Below are 15,185 nucleotides of genomic sequence, written 5' to 3' on the forward strand. Positions count from 1 at the left end.
ACATCTATCCACATATTGAACTTCCATCCTCTCAAGCCAGGGGCACAACAATGTATGAATTAATGGTTAGATCAGAATCACAAGTTCTAATCATTGGCCAGTACGGAGAATTAAGTAAAACCACAAGCCCAAATCCCTTTCTCCATCAAATCAAATCGCAGTCTCACATAGGTGTTCCTTTTGTCCAGGTGGGAAAGGGCAGTATGGAGTGCAATAGAGATTGCATCGTCTGTGGATCTGTTGGGGCGGTGTGCAAATTGGAGTGGGTCTAGGGTTTCTGGGATAATGGTGTTGACGTGAGCAATGACCAGCCTTTCAAAGCACTTCATGGCTACAGACGTGAGTGCTACGGGTCGGTAGTCATTTAGGCAGATTACCTTCATGTTCTTGGGCACAGGCACTGTGGTGTTCTGCCTAAAACATGTTGGTATTACAGACTTGGACAGGGAGAGGTTGAAGATGTCAGTGAAGAGATGCTCGCAGTGCACGTCCTGGTAAATCCTGGTAATCTGTCTGGCCCTGCGGCCTGTTTAAAGGTCTTACTCACATTGGCTGCGGAGAGTGTGATCGCACAGTCTTCAGGAACAGCTGGTGCTCTCATACATGTTTCAGTGTTATTTGCCTCGAAGAGAGCATAGAAGTAGTTTAGCTCGTCTGGTAGGCTAGTGTCACTGGGCAGCTCTCGGCTGTGCTTCCCTTTGTAGTCTGTGTTTGTAGTTTGCATTTATTCTGGATCCCCATTAGCTGCTGCCAAAGCATCAGCTACTCTTCCTGGGGTCCAGCAAAATTAAGGCAGTTTATACCATTTTAAAACATTACGATACATTCACAGATTTCACAACACACTGTGTGCCCTCAGGCCCCTACTCCACCACTACCACCTATCTACAGTACTAAATCCATGTGTATGTATGGTGCGTTTGTTATTGTGTGTGTGTATGTGCGTGTGTGTGCCAATGTTTGTGTTGCTTCACAGTCCCCGCTGTTCCATAAGGTGTTTTTTAATCTGTTTTTTAAATGTAATTTTACTGCTTGCGTCAGTTACTTGATGTGGAATAGAGTTCCATGTAGTTATGGCTCTATGTAGTACTGTGTGCCTCCCATAGTCTGTCCTGGACTTAGGGACTGTGAGGAGACCTCTTGTGGCATGTTTTGTGGGGTATGCATGGGTGGCCGAGCTGTGTGCCAGTAGTTTAGACAGAAATAAAAGTAGTGATGAAGTCAATCTCTCCTCCACTTTCAGCCAGGAGAGATTGACATGCATATTATTAATATTAGCTCTCTGTGTACATCCAGGGGAAAGCCGTGCTGCCCTGCTCTGAGCCAATTGCAATTTTCCACTTTTTTGTGGCACCTGACCACACGACTGAACAGTAGTCAAGGTGCGACAAAACTAGGGCCTGTATTGATAGTGTTGTTAAGAAGGCAGAGCATCGCTTTATTATAGACATACTTCTCCCCATCTTAGCTACTACTGCATCAATATGTTTTGACCATGACAGTTTACATTCTAGTTTTACTCCAAGCAGTTTAGTCATCTCAACTTGCTCAATTTCCACATTATTACAATATTTAGTTGAGGTTTAGGGTTTAGTGAGTGTTTTGTTCCAAATACAATGCTTTTAGTTGTAGAAATATTTAGGGCTAACTTAATCGTTGCCACCCACTCTGAAACGCTTGCAGCTCTTTGTTGAGTGTTGCAGTCATTTCAGTCACTGTAGTAGCTGGCGTGTATAGTGTTGATTCATCTGCATACATAAAAACTCTGGCTTTACTCAAAAGTCAGTAGCATTGAAAATAGCAAGGGGCCTAAACATCTACCCTGGGGAATTCCTGATTCTAACTGGATAATATTTGATAGGCTTCCCTTAAAGATCACCCTCTGTGTTCTGTTAGACAAGTAACTCTTTATCCACATTATAGCAGGGGGTGTAAAGCCATAACACATAAGTTTCTCCAGCAGCAGACTATGATCAATAATGCCAAAAGCTCCACTGAGGTCTAACAAGACAGCCCCCATTAATCATTTTATTATCAATTTCACTCAGCCATTAGTCATTTGTGTAAGTGCTGTGCTTGTTGAGTGTCTTTCCCTATAAGCATGCTGAAATTCTTTTGTCAATTTGTTTACTGTAAAATAGCATTGTATCTGGTCAAACACATTTTCCCCAGAAGTTTACTAAGGGTTGGTAACAGGCTGATTGGTCGGCTATTTGAGCCGGGGGCTTTACTATTCTTGGGTAGCGAAATTACTTTAGCTCCTTCCAGGCCTGAGCGCACACGCTCTCTAGTAGGCTTACATTGAAGATGTGGCAAATAGGACTGGCAATATCGTCTGCTATTATCCTCAGTAATTTTCCATCTAGATTGTCAGACCCCGGTGGCTTGTCATTTTTGATAGACAACAATCATTTTTTCACCTCTTCCACACTGACTTTACGGAATTCAAACGTACAATTCTTGTCTTCCATAATTTGGTCTGATATACTTGGATGTGTAGTGTCAACGTTTGTTGCTGGCATGTCATCCCTAAGTTTGCTTATCTTGCCAATGAAAAAGTCATTAACTTCATTGGGATAGGGGGGTATTTTCATGTCCGGATGAAAAGTGTGTCCAAAGTAAACTGCCTGCTACTCAGGCCCAGAAGCTAAGATATCTACTAATAATATGCATTTGGATAGAAATCACTCTGAAGTTTCTAAAACTGTTTGAATGATGCCTGTGAATATAACAGAACTTATTTGGCAGACGAAACCCAGAGGAGAAACCATTCAGAATTGTTTTTTTTTAGGTCACTCTCTTTTCGATGATTTTTCATTGGGAATCCAGATTTCTAAGGGACTTGCTTGCAGTTGCTATCGCTTCCACTGGAGGTCAACAGTCTTCAGAAATTGGTTGGGGTTTTTCCTTTGAGAAATGAAGAAGTAGCACTGTTCAGAACGAGGGTAGAGGGAAGTGTACTCTTTGTTAGAGGCGCTGAAAGCTCGCTACACTTTGTTTTCCTCCGGTATTGAACGCAGATTATCCCGTTTTAAATTTTATCGATTATTTACGTAACAAAATACCTAAAGTTGTATTAGGAAAGTTGTTTGAAATGTTTGGACAAAGATTACAGGTAATTTATGAGATATTTTGTAGTCATGTTTCGCGTGTTGGAACCGGTGATTTTCTTGTTCAAACGCGCCAATAAATGGACATTTTGGATATATATCGACGGAATTAATCCAACAAAAGGACCATTTGTGATGTTTATGGGACATATTGGAGTGCCAACAGAAGAAGCTCGTCAAAGGTAAGGCATGAATTATATCTTTATTTCTGTGTTTTGTGTCGCGCCTGGCGGGTTGAAATATGATTGTGTCTGTGTTTGTTTGCTGGGGTGCTGTACTCAGATAATAGCATCGTTTGCTTTCGCTGTAAAGCCATTTTGAAATCTGACACGTTGGTTGGATTCACATCAAGTGTAGCTTTAATTCAATGTATTGCATGTGTGATTTCATGAAAGTTACATTTTTATAGTAATTTTTGAATTTGGCCCTCTGCATTTTCACTGGATGTTGGCCAGGTTCCACATATCCCAGAGAAGTTAAAGTAGTTTGCAATATCAGTGGGCTTTGTGATGAATGAGCCATCGGATTCAATGAATGAAGGAGCTGAGTTGGCTTTTTTCCCCAAAATTTCATTCAAGGTGCCCCAAAGCTTTTTTACTATTACTGTTTCATATTGTAGTTTATTTTTTATTTCGTTTAGTCACATGATTTCTTATTTTGCAGTACGTTTGCCAATCATTTGGGCTTCCAGACTTAATGCCATACCTTTTGACCTCATCCCTCTCAACCACACAATTTTTCAATTCATCATCAATCCAAGGGAATTTAACAGTTTTTACAGTCATTTTCTTAATGCTTATTAGTAACTGGAATAAGTAGTTTCATAAATGCATCAAGTGCAGCGTCTGATTGCTCCTCATTACACATCGCAGACGAGCAAACATTCTTTACACCAGCAACAAATGTCTGTAATAGTTTGCAAGCCCTGCCACATCCGACAGCATTAGAGTGGGTGTAGTACGATATGATCTTAGTCCAGTATTGACGCTTTGCCTGTTTGATGGTTTGTCGGAAGGTATAGCGGGATTTCTTATAAGCTTCTGGGTTAGATTCCCACTCCTTGAAAGCGGCAGCTCTAGCCTTTAACTCAGTGCGGATGTTGCCTGTAATCAATTGCTTCTGGTTGGAGTATGTAAGTGCGGTCACTGTGGGGATGATGTCATCAATGCACTTATTGATGAAGCCAATGACTGATGTGGTGTACTTCACAATGCTATCAGAGGAATCCCGGACCATATTCCAGTCTGTGCTAGCAAAACAGTCCTGTAGCTTAGCATCTGCTTCATCTGACCACTTTTTTATTGATCTAGTCACTTGTGCTTCCCGCTTTAATATTTGTTTCTAAGCAGGAATCAGGAGGATAGAATTATGGTCAGATTTGCCAAATGGAGGATGAGGGAGAGCTTTGTATGTGTCTCTGTGTGTGAAGTAATGATGGTCCAGTGTTTTTTCCCTCTGGTTGCACATTTAACTTCTTGGATATAGGGGGCGCTATTTTAATTTTTGGATGAAAAACGTTCCCGTTTTAAACAAGATATTTTGCCACAGAAAGTTGCTCGACTATGCATATAATTGACAGCTTTGGAAAGAAAACACTCTGACGTTTCCAAAACTGCAAAGATATTGTCTGTGAGTGCCACAGAACTGATGTTACAGAAAAAACCCAGATAAAAATACAATCAGGAAGTGCCGCATTTTTTGAAACCGCCTCATGGCAATGACTCCTTATATGGCTGTGGAGGAGCTAGGAGTCAGCTTACCTTTTCCACGTTTTCCCCAAGGTGTCTGCAGCATTGTGACGTATTTGTAGGCATATCATTGGAAGATTGACCATAAGACACTACATCTACCAGGTGGTCGCTTGGTGTCCTCCGTCGCAATTATTGCGTAATCTCCAGCTGCAGTATTTTTCCGTTTGCCTCGGATGAGAAACCGACTGCCAGGAATGATTTTTCATCGAATAGAATTGTGAAAAACACCTTGAGGATTGATTCTAAACAACGTTTGCCATGTTTCTGTCGATATTATGGAGCTAATTTGGAAAAGCGTTTGGCGTTGTGTTGACTGCATTTTCGTTTTTTTTTCTTAGCCAAAACGTGATGAACAAAACGCAGCAATTTCTCTTACACAAATAATCTTTTTGGAAAAAATGAACATTTGCTATCTAACTGAGAGTCTCGTCATTGAAAACATCCGAAGTTCTTCAAAGGAAAATGATTTTATTTGAATGCTTTTCTTGTTTTTGTGAAAATGTTGCCTGCTGAATGCTAGGCTTAATGCTATGCTAGGCTATCAATACTCTTACACAAATGCTTGTGTAGCTTTGGTTAAAGCATATTTTGAAAATCTGAGATGACAGTGTTGTTAACAAAAGGCTAAGCTTGTGTTTCAATATATTTATTTAATTTCATTTGCAATTTTCAAGAATAGGAAACGTTGCGTTATGGTGATGAGCTTGAGGCTATGATTACGCTCCAGGATATGGGATTTCTCGACGCTAGAGGTTAACATGCTGGTAGAAATTAGGTAAAACGGATTTAAGTTTCCCTGCATTACAGTCCCCGGCTACTAGAAGCGCTGCCTCTGGGTGAGCGTTTTCTTGTTTGCTTATGGCGGAATACAGCTCATTCAATGCTGTCTTAGTGCCAGCTTCTGACTGTGGTGGTGTGTAAACAGCTACGAAAAATACAGATGAAAACTCTTTAAGTAGATAGTGTGGTCTACAGCTTATCATGAGATACTCTACCTCCGGCGAGCAATAGCTCGAAATGTCCTTAGATATCGTGCACCAGCTGTTATTTCCAAAAATACATAGTCCGCCGCCCCTTGTCTTACCAGACGCCGCTGTTCTATACTGCCGGTACAGCGTATAAACAGCCAGCTGTAAGTTGATAGTGTTGTCGTTCAGCCACAACTCCGTGAAGCATAAAATATGACAGTTTTAAAATCATCAATTTTCTTCTCCAAAGATTGCACGTTTGTTAGCAGAATGGAAGGAAGTGGGGGTGTATTCAATCGCCTAAGAATTCTCAGAAGGCAGCCCACCGTCTGGCCCCTTTTTCTCCGCCTCCTCTTCACGCAAATCACGGGGATCTGGGCCTGTTCCCGAGAAAGCAGTATATCCTTCGCGTCGGGCTCGTCGGACTCGTGAAAGGCAAGAAAGAATTCTGCTGGTCCGTGGTGAGTAATCGCAGTCCTGATGTCTAGAAGTTATTTTTGGTTATAAGAGACGGTAGTGGCAACATTACGTACAAAATAAGTAAAAAGTGAATGAATGAACAAAATACAATAGGTTGGGGACGTCTGCCTTCCTCTCCGGAGCCATTTTACAGCTAGCTCCATTTGACAGCTCCATCCATGTATAATTTAGGAAAAGGCCAGTTTTAGCTAGTCAGCTAGCCACTGGAGTGCAGAAACACAAAGAGATGCAACAATTCAAGTTGTTTCTGTCAATGACGTATGCTCTCGATGCGATGTGATTGGAGGGAAGCCAAATCCAAACTGGCTTCCCTTGACACTTTTTTTTGGTGCACCAGCACCATTCACAGTTGAGGTGACAACAATGTCATACTCTTTTGCATCAGACAGCATCAGATAGATGGTCAACACATACAGAGACAGAGGAGCACTGTTTTGTTCGCTCGGATGCTTTCTCCGGTGAGATACATTCAGCCTCTTGTGAATTGAAGGAAAATTATGAAACACAGAGAGTCAAAAGAAAAATTATTTTCTATGTTTCTTTTTGTTCTTTTTCTGGCGGCCCAGTCTGCATTTTGGTCCGCCTCTCCTTCGACGGAAGAAACCGTAACACAATTTGACTCAAGAGACATCTGAAAGTACATCATTCCAATATATAAACTCAGGTAATAACCGATTGATAATTCTAGCTAGTTTGTTGCAACCTATCAGACCACTACCTATGACAGAACTAGGATAGGCCCAGGCCCTCAGCATGCAGAGCCAAGCGCATGAAAACACACACACACACACACACACACACACACACACACACACACACACACACACACACACACACACACACACACACACACACACACACACACACACACACCTCTGATTGGACTCAACTGACTGAGCAGCCCTTCACCACAGGTCAGCTCAATTAAAAGCTGTGTTGTCTACATCTGCTTTGATCAGGCCTGATTTAGAGGAGACAGGCATAACAAGCTCCTGTCCTGATCTCTGAAGAAGATCTCTGTGTTGATGTGTAAAGGAAGAGGGACAGCGACCGCTGCCCTCTTATCTTGGACTGGGCTGCGGTAGACCACCATGGGATATACTGTACATGCACTGAACCTTTGATACTACAAAGGGAGAAGTTGAGGTAGAGGGAGAGGGAGAGGGCGAGAGAGTGAGAGTGAGAAAGAGAACGAAAGAGGTGGGAGCAAAAGCGAGGTGAGAGAGTAGGAGCAGGCAGCCTCCATGTGTCACCTGGCAGAGTTACTGCCTCGTCACGCTGTCGGTAACAGGAGCATTGACAACTTGGCGACACCAGAGACGGCGGTAGCCTCCTCACTCCATCTGTTGCGCCCCTGTCCAGGACCCCAAGCTCTGCCACGCCTCCATCCTCACCCCTTCATTACCTTCTTCCCTCACCCTCACTCCTCATCACCTTCTTCCCTCACCCTCTCCCTCAGCTCCTCATCACCATCTTCCCTCACCCTCTCCCTCAGCCCTCATGGCTGCAGAATGCTTTAGAGATTCACTCCTGATAATTATTTGACTCAAATCGAGCCAAAGAGCAGATGAAAATCGATTCCCCCTCCTTTCCTTCGTGCGGCTACTTTTCTCTGGCTAAGGAGAGGGAGAGGCAGTTAAAGGCAAGTTATCAGAGCTGTCCATCCATCTCCCTCTGTGGGTCGCCGACAGGCCTGGCCTGGGGGGAGGGAGTGTGGTCTGGCTTGCACTTGTGGCTTCGGCTGTGTGCAGTGTCACAACTGAGGAGCTGCAGAGCCCAGCTATGCTCCCTCACTCAGAAAGAGTGAGGAGGAGGGAGGGAGAGGGTGATGAATGTTGCATTACCCCATAGAGAGATGGATGGAGCATAGCAGGCTCTCTTCTATCTGCCTGGTAGAGATTCAGACAGGTGGGATATGTCAGATAGAGGTATATGGACTCAGCTGAGATTCTTCTGTCTAATCTACCTCAGAGCTTTGCAGACTCACACCTGTGTGTGTGTGTGTGTGTGTGTGTGTGTGTGTGTGTGTGTGTGTGTGTGTGTGTGTGTGTGTGTGTGTGTGTGTGTGTGTGTGTGTGTGATGGACTGATGTGACAATTCACAGGTTTCAAATAGTAACACTGAATGATGAAAGTCATAACTGATTTATTTTCTACTTGCAGCTTTTTGTCTTCTTCAGACTGTCTATTGAGTAGGTTGATGGCTTCAGAGATCTGTTTAGACCATCTGAGTGTTGTACACTGGGGAAGCTATGTGCTGTAAAAACTAAAATAGCATCAATATCAGACAGAGGAAGAAATTGAAGCACAAGTTCATCACTTTCTAAGGCACAGAGCTTAATGATTCTGGCAGCTGATATGATGCTTGCGCATCCTTTTGGCAAGCGTACACAGGGCTATTCAGCACTTTTCATCTTGTGACAACCAACACCACCTTTGTCAGCAGTAGTCAGGACCGCCACGCGTTTGTCATGTCAGTATCAGAACCATTATCTAAGACAGATCAGATTGGAGAATCCTGGCAACATCCTCAAAGAGACGCTGGGTGCTGAGGCTAATGCACCTTTATGTATACTGACCGACACAGGGTCAAGCAAGCTTAGGGGAAGAGTCACAAGCCACCGGACCAGCACCCCCAGACAGACAGTGATCAGGGTCCAGGGTGGTGCAGAGGGCTCCAGGGGTGAGGGAGCATCTTCAAACAGCCCCTCTGAAGACTTATGTAATATTGATCTTTGTGGCTCTCCAGGTGCATGGCAGATGAGCTTGGAGAACTTGAAGAGGCGGAGGATTCATTCGCACGAATGCCTCATCAGAAGTAGAGGTGGGATCAAAAGAGCCAGGGAGTCGAGGAGATTTCTGTCTGAGGGATCGCTTTGCTTTGCTGTGCCGCCATCATTTTCATATCAGAAAGCAACTAGGAAAACATCAAGGCGAGGATACCCAGAGACGCATAATAATTAACCAGAAGTAGAAACAACTACAAAGCAAAGCTACAGAAGAGGAAAAAGAGAGCTTCTGAATATCGCCAAAAGTAAGAGTAAACAGAGGAGAAAACAAATATGGGTAAAATGGGGATTTCTACATCTGCATTGCTTGCTCTTTGGGGTTTTAGGCTGGGTCTGTATAGAATTTTGAGACAACTGCTGATGTAATAAGGGATTTATAAAATACATTTGATTATTAATGACGATATGGAGCTAGACAGCAGTAGAAGCGGCAGGTAGCATAGAGGTTAAGAGCGCTGGGCCGAAAGGTCACTAGTTCAAATCCCAGCGACGACTAGGTGAGAAATACGTTGATGTGCCCTTGAGCAAGGCTCTCAACCCTAATTGCTCTGGATAAGAGTGTCTGCTAAATTACTTAAATGTAAAATGTAGTGTATGCTGTTCTACCCTAGAGTAGGCAGTTATGTAAGAAACACTGAATCAACACAAATACAGCTTAACATTACAGGATGGCAATAAACAGAAAGAAACACTTCTCTTACCATCACAGTCGCCCAAGTGGGACACGTTCCCATGTTCTATGTCCTGCTCGAACGGCAGTCTGGAAGAGGGGAAAGACGATCATTTATCAATTCACACATAAACAATACATTGGCCTACTGCAAGCTTTGGTCACTGACAGAAACCTCTGCTTTTCTCTGGTAAACTAAACATTGTACCAGCAAAGGACAGGAATACCTTTTTTGTGTAGAGTTGAGAGAAATAATACTGTATTGTATACCCCCAACTCTGAAAGCTGGTCTGGATCTTTCAATTCGTACTTAAAAAATAATTTACAATTTCTACTTTTTAAATAGGAGAACTTGGAAAATCAAAAGGGGCTTTGACATTATATGATGAAGCGACAAAATTAAAATTAAATTTAAATGGGTGAGTTCCAGGGCCTCCAGGGCCTCCCGGGTGGCGCAGTGGTTAAGGGCACTGTACTGCAGCGCCAGCTGTGCCACCAGAGACTCTGGGTTCGCGCCCAGGCTCTGTCGCAACCGGCCGCGACCGGGAGGTCCGTGGGGCGACGCACAATTGGCCCAGCGTCGTCCAGGTTAGGCCGGTAGGGATATCCTTGACTCATCGCGCACCAGCGACTCCTGTGGCGGGCCGGGCACAGTGGACGCTAACCAAGGTTGCCAGGTGCACGGTGTTTCCTCTGACACATTGGTGCGGCTGGCTTCCGGGTTGGATGCGCGCTGTGTTAAGAAGCAGTGGTTGGTTGTGTATCGGAGGAAGCATGACTTTCAACCTTAGTCTCTCCCGAGAGTTGTAGCGATGAGACAAGATAGTAGCTACTAAACAATTGGATACCATGAAATTGGGGAGAAAATGGGTAAAAATCAACAACAAAAAATTCAAATACATTTTTAAAAATGGGTGAGTTCCAACAGCAGTGAGACCAGACCAAGTGCATTGACCTCCCATGGGGACAGCAACATCAGCTAGTTAGACTGTGAATGTATACGGCAGGGTAGCCTAGTGGTTAGAGCGTTGGACCAGCTGAAAGGTTGCAAGTTCTAATCCACGAGCTGACAAGGTACAAATCTGTCGTTCTGCCCCTGAAAAGGCAGTTAACCCACTGTTTCATTGAAAATAAGAATTTGTTCTTAACTGACTTGCCTAGTTAAATAAAGATCAAATAAATACCATAAAGGTCCTCTAAAGAGGAGAAATAACAGCAGTTTGTTCTTCAAAATGGCCCCTGTCCAATGAGGTCATGTTAACATGGGAAGTGCGAGAGGGAAGGCTGCATCGACCACAACCAGAGACAGCTCACTTGGATGTGTCTCCAGCTCTACAATTAGTTGAAAAGACCCAAACAACAAAAAGGCCAACTGAGTGTTTCACTGCCTGAGAAGTAAGTTTACACTGGAGTGGTTGGAGGGTTATTGTGGATATATTGCTCACCCTCATAGGGTATATTGTGTTGGGTAAATGCAGGCTGTAATCTTTAGTGTAGCTGGGAAAGAAGGCAATGTTTTGTCACAATACCCTTAATGGTGAGAATGTGAATAAGTTTAAGGATTTATTGTCCCCGAGTCTAAAGGAGACCAGATTACAGGTACAGTTATAATTGAAAGAAATATGAAGGCTAATAAACAGACACAAAACACCTACAGTAATAAAACAATATCAACAGATATACTAATCAGTAAGGAGCCTAATTATCTTTGTTCCAATATAGTCCATGTTACAGTCTTACATTGCAAACAATGGAGAGTTTTTTCATCACCCAGCATCGTTTTCACTTTTCCAAATGGAATTTATCCTCAAACGGGAACATCACTTGTTACAGGATCAATGGACAGGTTGACCGCCCTTGCTAAATCAAATCACAACACAGGGCCCTTAATTGTATAACGGTGAGGCCGTAAGGTGCTCTTTAAGGCTCTGTTGTCTGTAACTGCTGGCACTGTACCTGTGTTTGCACACATAATTCAATAAGCTGCCTCTCTAAAAAGAGATTTGATTTCACTGGGCTGGGCGGACGTGAGGCAGAGCGGGAGGGAGTGGGAAGGTTTACAGCCCAGAACAAGAGGTGAGCTGCCAAGACAGCCAGGAATCGTTCTGTGGCAGGCGTACAAGAGCAACGCAACCCTGACAAAGATGCACACCCAGCTATGCATATAGCTGTGTTGAAGAATGCAGCATTGTTGTGAACACACAATGGCAATAGCAGATCTCCTGGATGAATAAATGTACACAGCTCGCTCTGACAGGATAACTAAATGAGGACATGTTTGCCTAGCCACAGCTTGTGTTGCAGGCTTATAACTGTAGGCTCTGTCAGAGCTTAGGCATAACACTCAGTATAAATAGAGAGTGTCACAGCAACCCAGGTGGTCCAGGCATCGACTAGACAGAGAACCAGGCAGGGAACTGGACAGAGAACCGGGCAGAGAACTGGACAGAGAACCGGGCAGAGAACTGGGCAGAGAACCGGGCAGAGAACTGGGCAGAGAACCAGGCAGAGACCCGGACAGAGACCCAGACAGAGACCCAGACAGAGACCCAGACAGAGACCAGGTATAGATACGACAGAGGTCAAACGGATGCCAGACAGAAACAAAACAAAGGTACAGGCCAGACACGGGGCAGGTCGATAGCAGACAGGGACCAGACATGGGACCAGACAGAGGCCAGTGCTGTGCCCTCGTTCCCCCCCAGCACCTCACCTGGTCCCGGGCCTGAGGAAGGAGCAGGTGCTTCCTCTGGTCCAGCCACAGTAGGGGTCCCTGGAGGCAATGCAGTTCCTGGAGATAAACAGAGTAAACACAGTCTTTAGTGATGCACCACCCAGGGCAGAGAGACACCACGGATTCATTGAACACATTACACGTTTGACATATACGTTACAGTATGTCACGCCTCACTAGGTTTAGAGTCTGCTGGCATCAAGGCAATACGACTCAGTGGTGAGTCGTCAGCAAGGCCAAAGAGCAAGAGAGTAAGACGTCTGTGTGTGTGTGTGTGTATATATGTGTGTGTGTGTGTGTGTGTGTGTGTGTGTGTGTGTGTGTGTGTGTGTGTGTGTACTGTGCCGAATAGATTTACTGATTTGTCGAAGAGCGCTTGGGGATGTGGTAAAGTAGTTTGGTGCACCGAGGGTAGGCTGTATAAGTTGGCAGATGGTTTAGGGCCTGACTAAAAGGTGTGATTGTAATGATTGGGAGTGGGCGGGCTTAGGATGTGTTACAGATATACTGTATGTGGCTGAGAGGTGTGTGTGGGCTACAGAGGTGTGGGTGAGGGGTGTGTGTGTGTGAGGAGCTGAAAGGTGTGTGTGATGTGTGTGACTTACTTCATGCAGCGTGAGTAGAGCTGGCATCGTGCCACAGGGACCCTGACCACACAAGAGGGGAAGGCCAGCAGCAGAGACTGGCTCACCCAGTCCAGAGTCAGGGACAACAACTGCCTCGCCTGGGGAGAGTCTTCCCCACACCTAAAAACACATACACACACAGAGAGACAGTGAGAGTGTTGCCTTATTGCACAACACACAGTCGGCTAAGCCGCACCACACCATGATGAGGTCTAGCTGACCTCATCATATCACACACTAACTGAACACAACATGATCTCACTGCACATCATATCAACACAACACATCACTGCTTCATTAAGTATAACTCAAACCAGTTTATGACTAAAAGCACAACAATCAAAGTGAAAGCAGTGAAAGGCCTTCAGAAGCCTGTTTGTCACAGTGTCATCTTTAGTATGCAGTGTGTTGATGGCTGATGACTGAGGCCTGGGGTGGGATGGGCATCAAAGCCACCAGCTTCACCCTGCATGGGCTCTAATTGGTACTTAGCACTTCCATATTATCCAAACACCTGCCTTTGTAGGCTGGATTTATATATATTTATATACACATGTTCACTCCTGCATGGGCTTATTTAGATGGTTTATGGTAATAAACATGGCTCGCAGCTGAGGAGTCATTAGGGGAAATGTATCACACACTACAGTATCAAGTTGTTAGTCATACCTCACAGCAAACAAACTATGTGAGAAACCAGACTGACGGAAGGAGAGCGCGAGCGATGGGGAGGGAGAAGAGAGCGAGAGATGGAGAGAGAGAAAGAACAACTAAATAAGTAAACAAAATAAGTAAAATGGAGACAGGTTGAGAAATAATGAAAGTGTGGCCCATTAATCTCTCAGTTTCCTCCGGGTCATTTCATGGTTCATTACCAGGTCGAAAATATGAAATATAATCATTATGTCAGACAGCCAATCAAAAAACAATTTGGGCTTTGAGGAGCTCTATCTGTGATGTGTTCCCGTTGCCCCTGCGATGGTGGCGGGGGCCGTCTATCTACCCTGGGCCCATTAGGGGAGTTAGTCTGGGGTTAAGGAAGGGCAGGCTGGGAGAAGGCTGATCTGATTACTCCATTCCCTCTCTCCTGATTAGCTGGCTCCCTGCTGTGAGGGGGACTGCAAGCCCTGTCACACACCCCTATACCAGGCTCACAGTCACACCACTATCACAGCACAGCAAATCACCCCCAAACACACTCACACACCGGCACCACCGCCGCTATTGCTGCAGCCTTAACTCATCTGCCCTCTGATCTGATTCCTCTGCTCCCCATTTAGTTGTTACTCCATTCCCTCTCTCGGAATGGAACCTCACATTGACGCCTACATGAATGCGTTGTTTTGAAGGGTGGGAAGTAACGGTTTTAACCTCCTTTCACCTGCCAACGAGGTTTGTGCTGCTGTGCTACAGTGTTTCTTACTACAGTAAATGAGCCCCGTTTTCCCCTCAGTCTGAGCAGAGAATAGATCAGGGGGCACAATTAGCAGCGCCGCTGCCATAGCTCTTGTTAGGAGACTCTTGCTTAAACATTTCTAATTGGGCTCATTGAAAGATAACCTAGCAATACCCCATCTGTTTGCTTCCTATTCCCCCCTGCGGTCCCATGCATGTGTTGCAGTGAAACACTTAGAGATAATTAATAAGACCATCACAACAGCACCCATTAGAGACTGTCTGTAACCCGTTAACCCTTACTTGTCAGGGATGAAGCCCTCCAGCTCCTCCAGGAAGACATTGCTGCTGGACACGGTGTTGTCCCGGTTGGGGACGATCAGGAACTTGAGGATGGTCCCCCGGCTGGAGCCCAGGAAGAGCACTGTGCGGTTTCTGTAGGGGCCAGCCTCCGTGTCCATCACCATCTTATTCAGCTGGTACCTAAGGGGAAGAAGACAAGATGATGATATAGAGACACTGTGTTTTTCACCCAATCCTCTCTTGACCCCTTGTCCTGATTAACCAATAGGCTATTGCGTTGATCTGACAGGATTTGAGTTAGCAATATAGAGATAATTCCATCTAGCCTATCAAACGGCGTATTGGAGCTTATGTTACAAT

The 15,185-nt window shown here is 44.7% G+C and overlaps 1 protein-coding gene across 2 annotated transcripts in view; it reads right to left on the minus strand.

Annotated features, from left to right (window-relative positions):
• sema6bb (sema domain, transmembrane domain (TM), and cytoplasmic domain, (semaphorin) 6Bb) overlaps nt 1-15,185 on the minus strand; it is a 130,393-nt gene that overhangs the window by 20,427 nt on the left and 94,781 nt on the right. For both annotated transcript variants that reach the window (XM_024421454.2, XM_024421453.2), the window contains exons 13-16: nt 14,826-15,005; nt 13,107-13,247; nt 12,481-12,558; nt 9,799-9,857 (exon numbers count right to left, since the gene is read on the minus strand). In XM_024421454.2, the coding sequence (XP_024277222.1) occupies nt 9,799-9,857; nt 12,481-12,558; nt 13,107-13,247; nt 14,826-15,005 (458 nt within the window). The remainder of the gene's footprint in view (nt 1-9,798; nt 9,858-12,480; nt 12,559-13,106; nt 13,248-14,825; nt 15,006-15,185) is intronic.

This window comes from Oncorhynchus tshawytscha, linkage group LG05, assembly GCF_018296145.1.
Source record: "Oncorhynchus tshawytscha isolate Ot180627B linkage group LG05, Otsh_v2.0, whole genome shotgun sequence".
Taxonomy (NCBI): domain Eukaryota; kingdom Metazoa; phylum Chordata; class Actinopteri; order Salmoniformes; family Salmonidae; genus Oncorhynchus; species Oncorhynchus tshawytscha.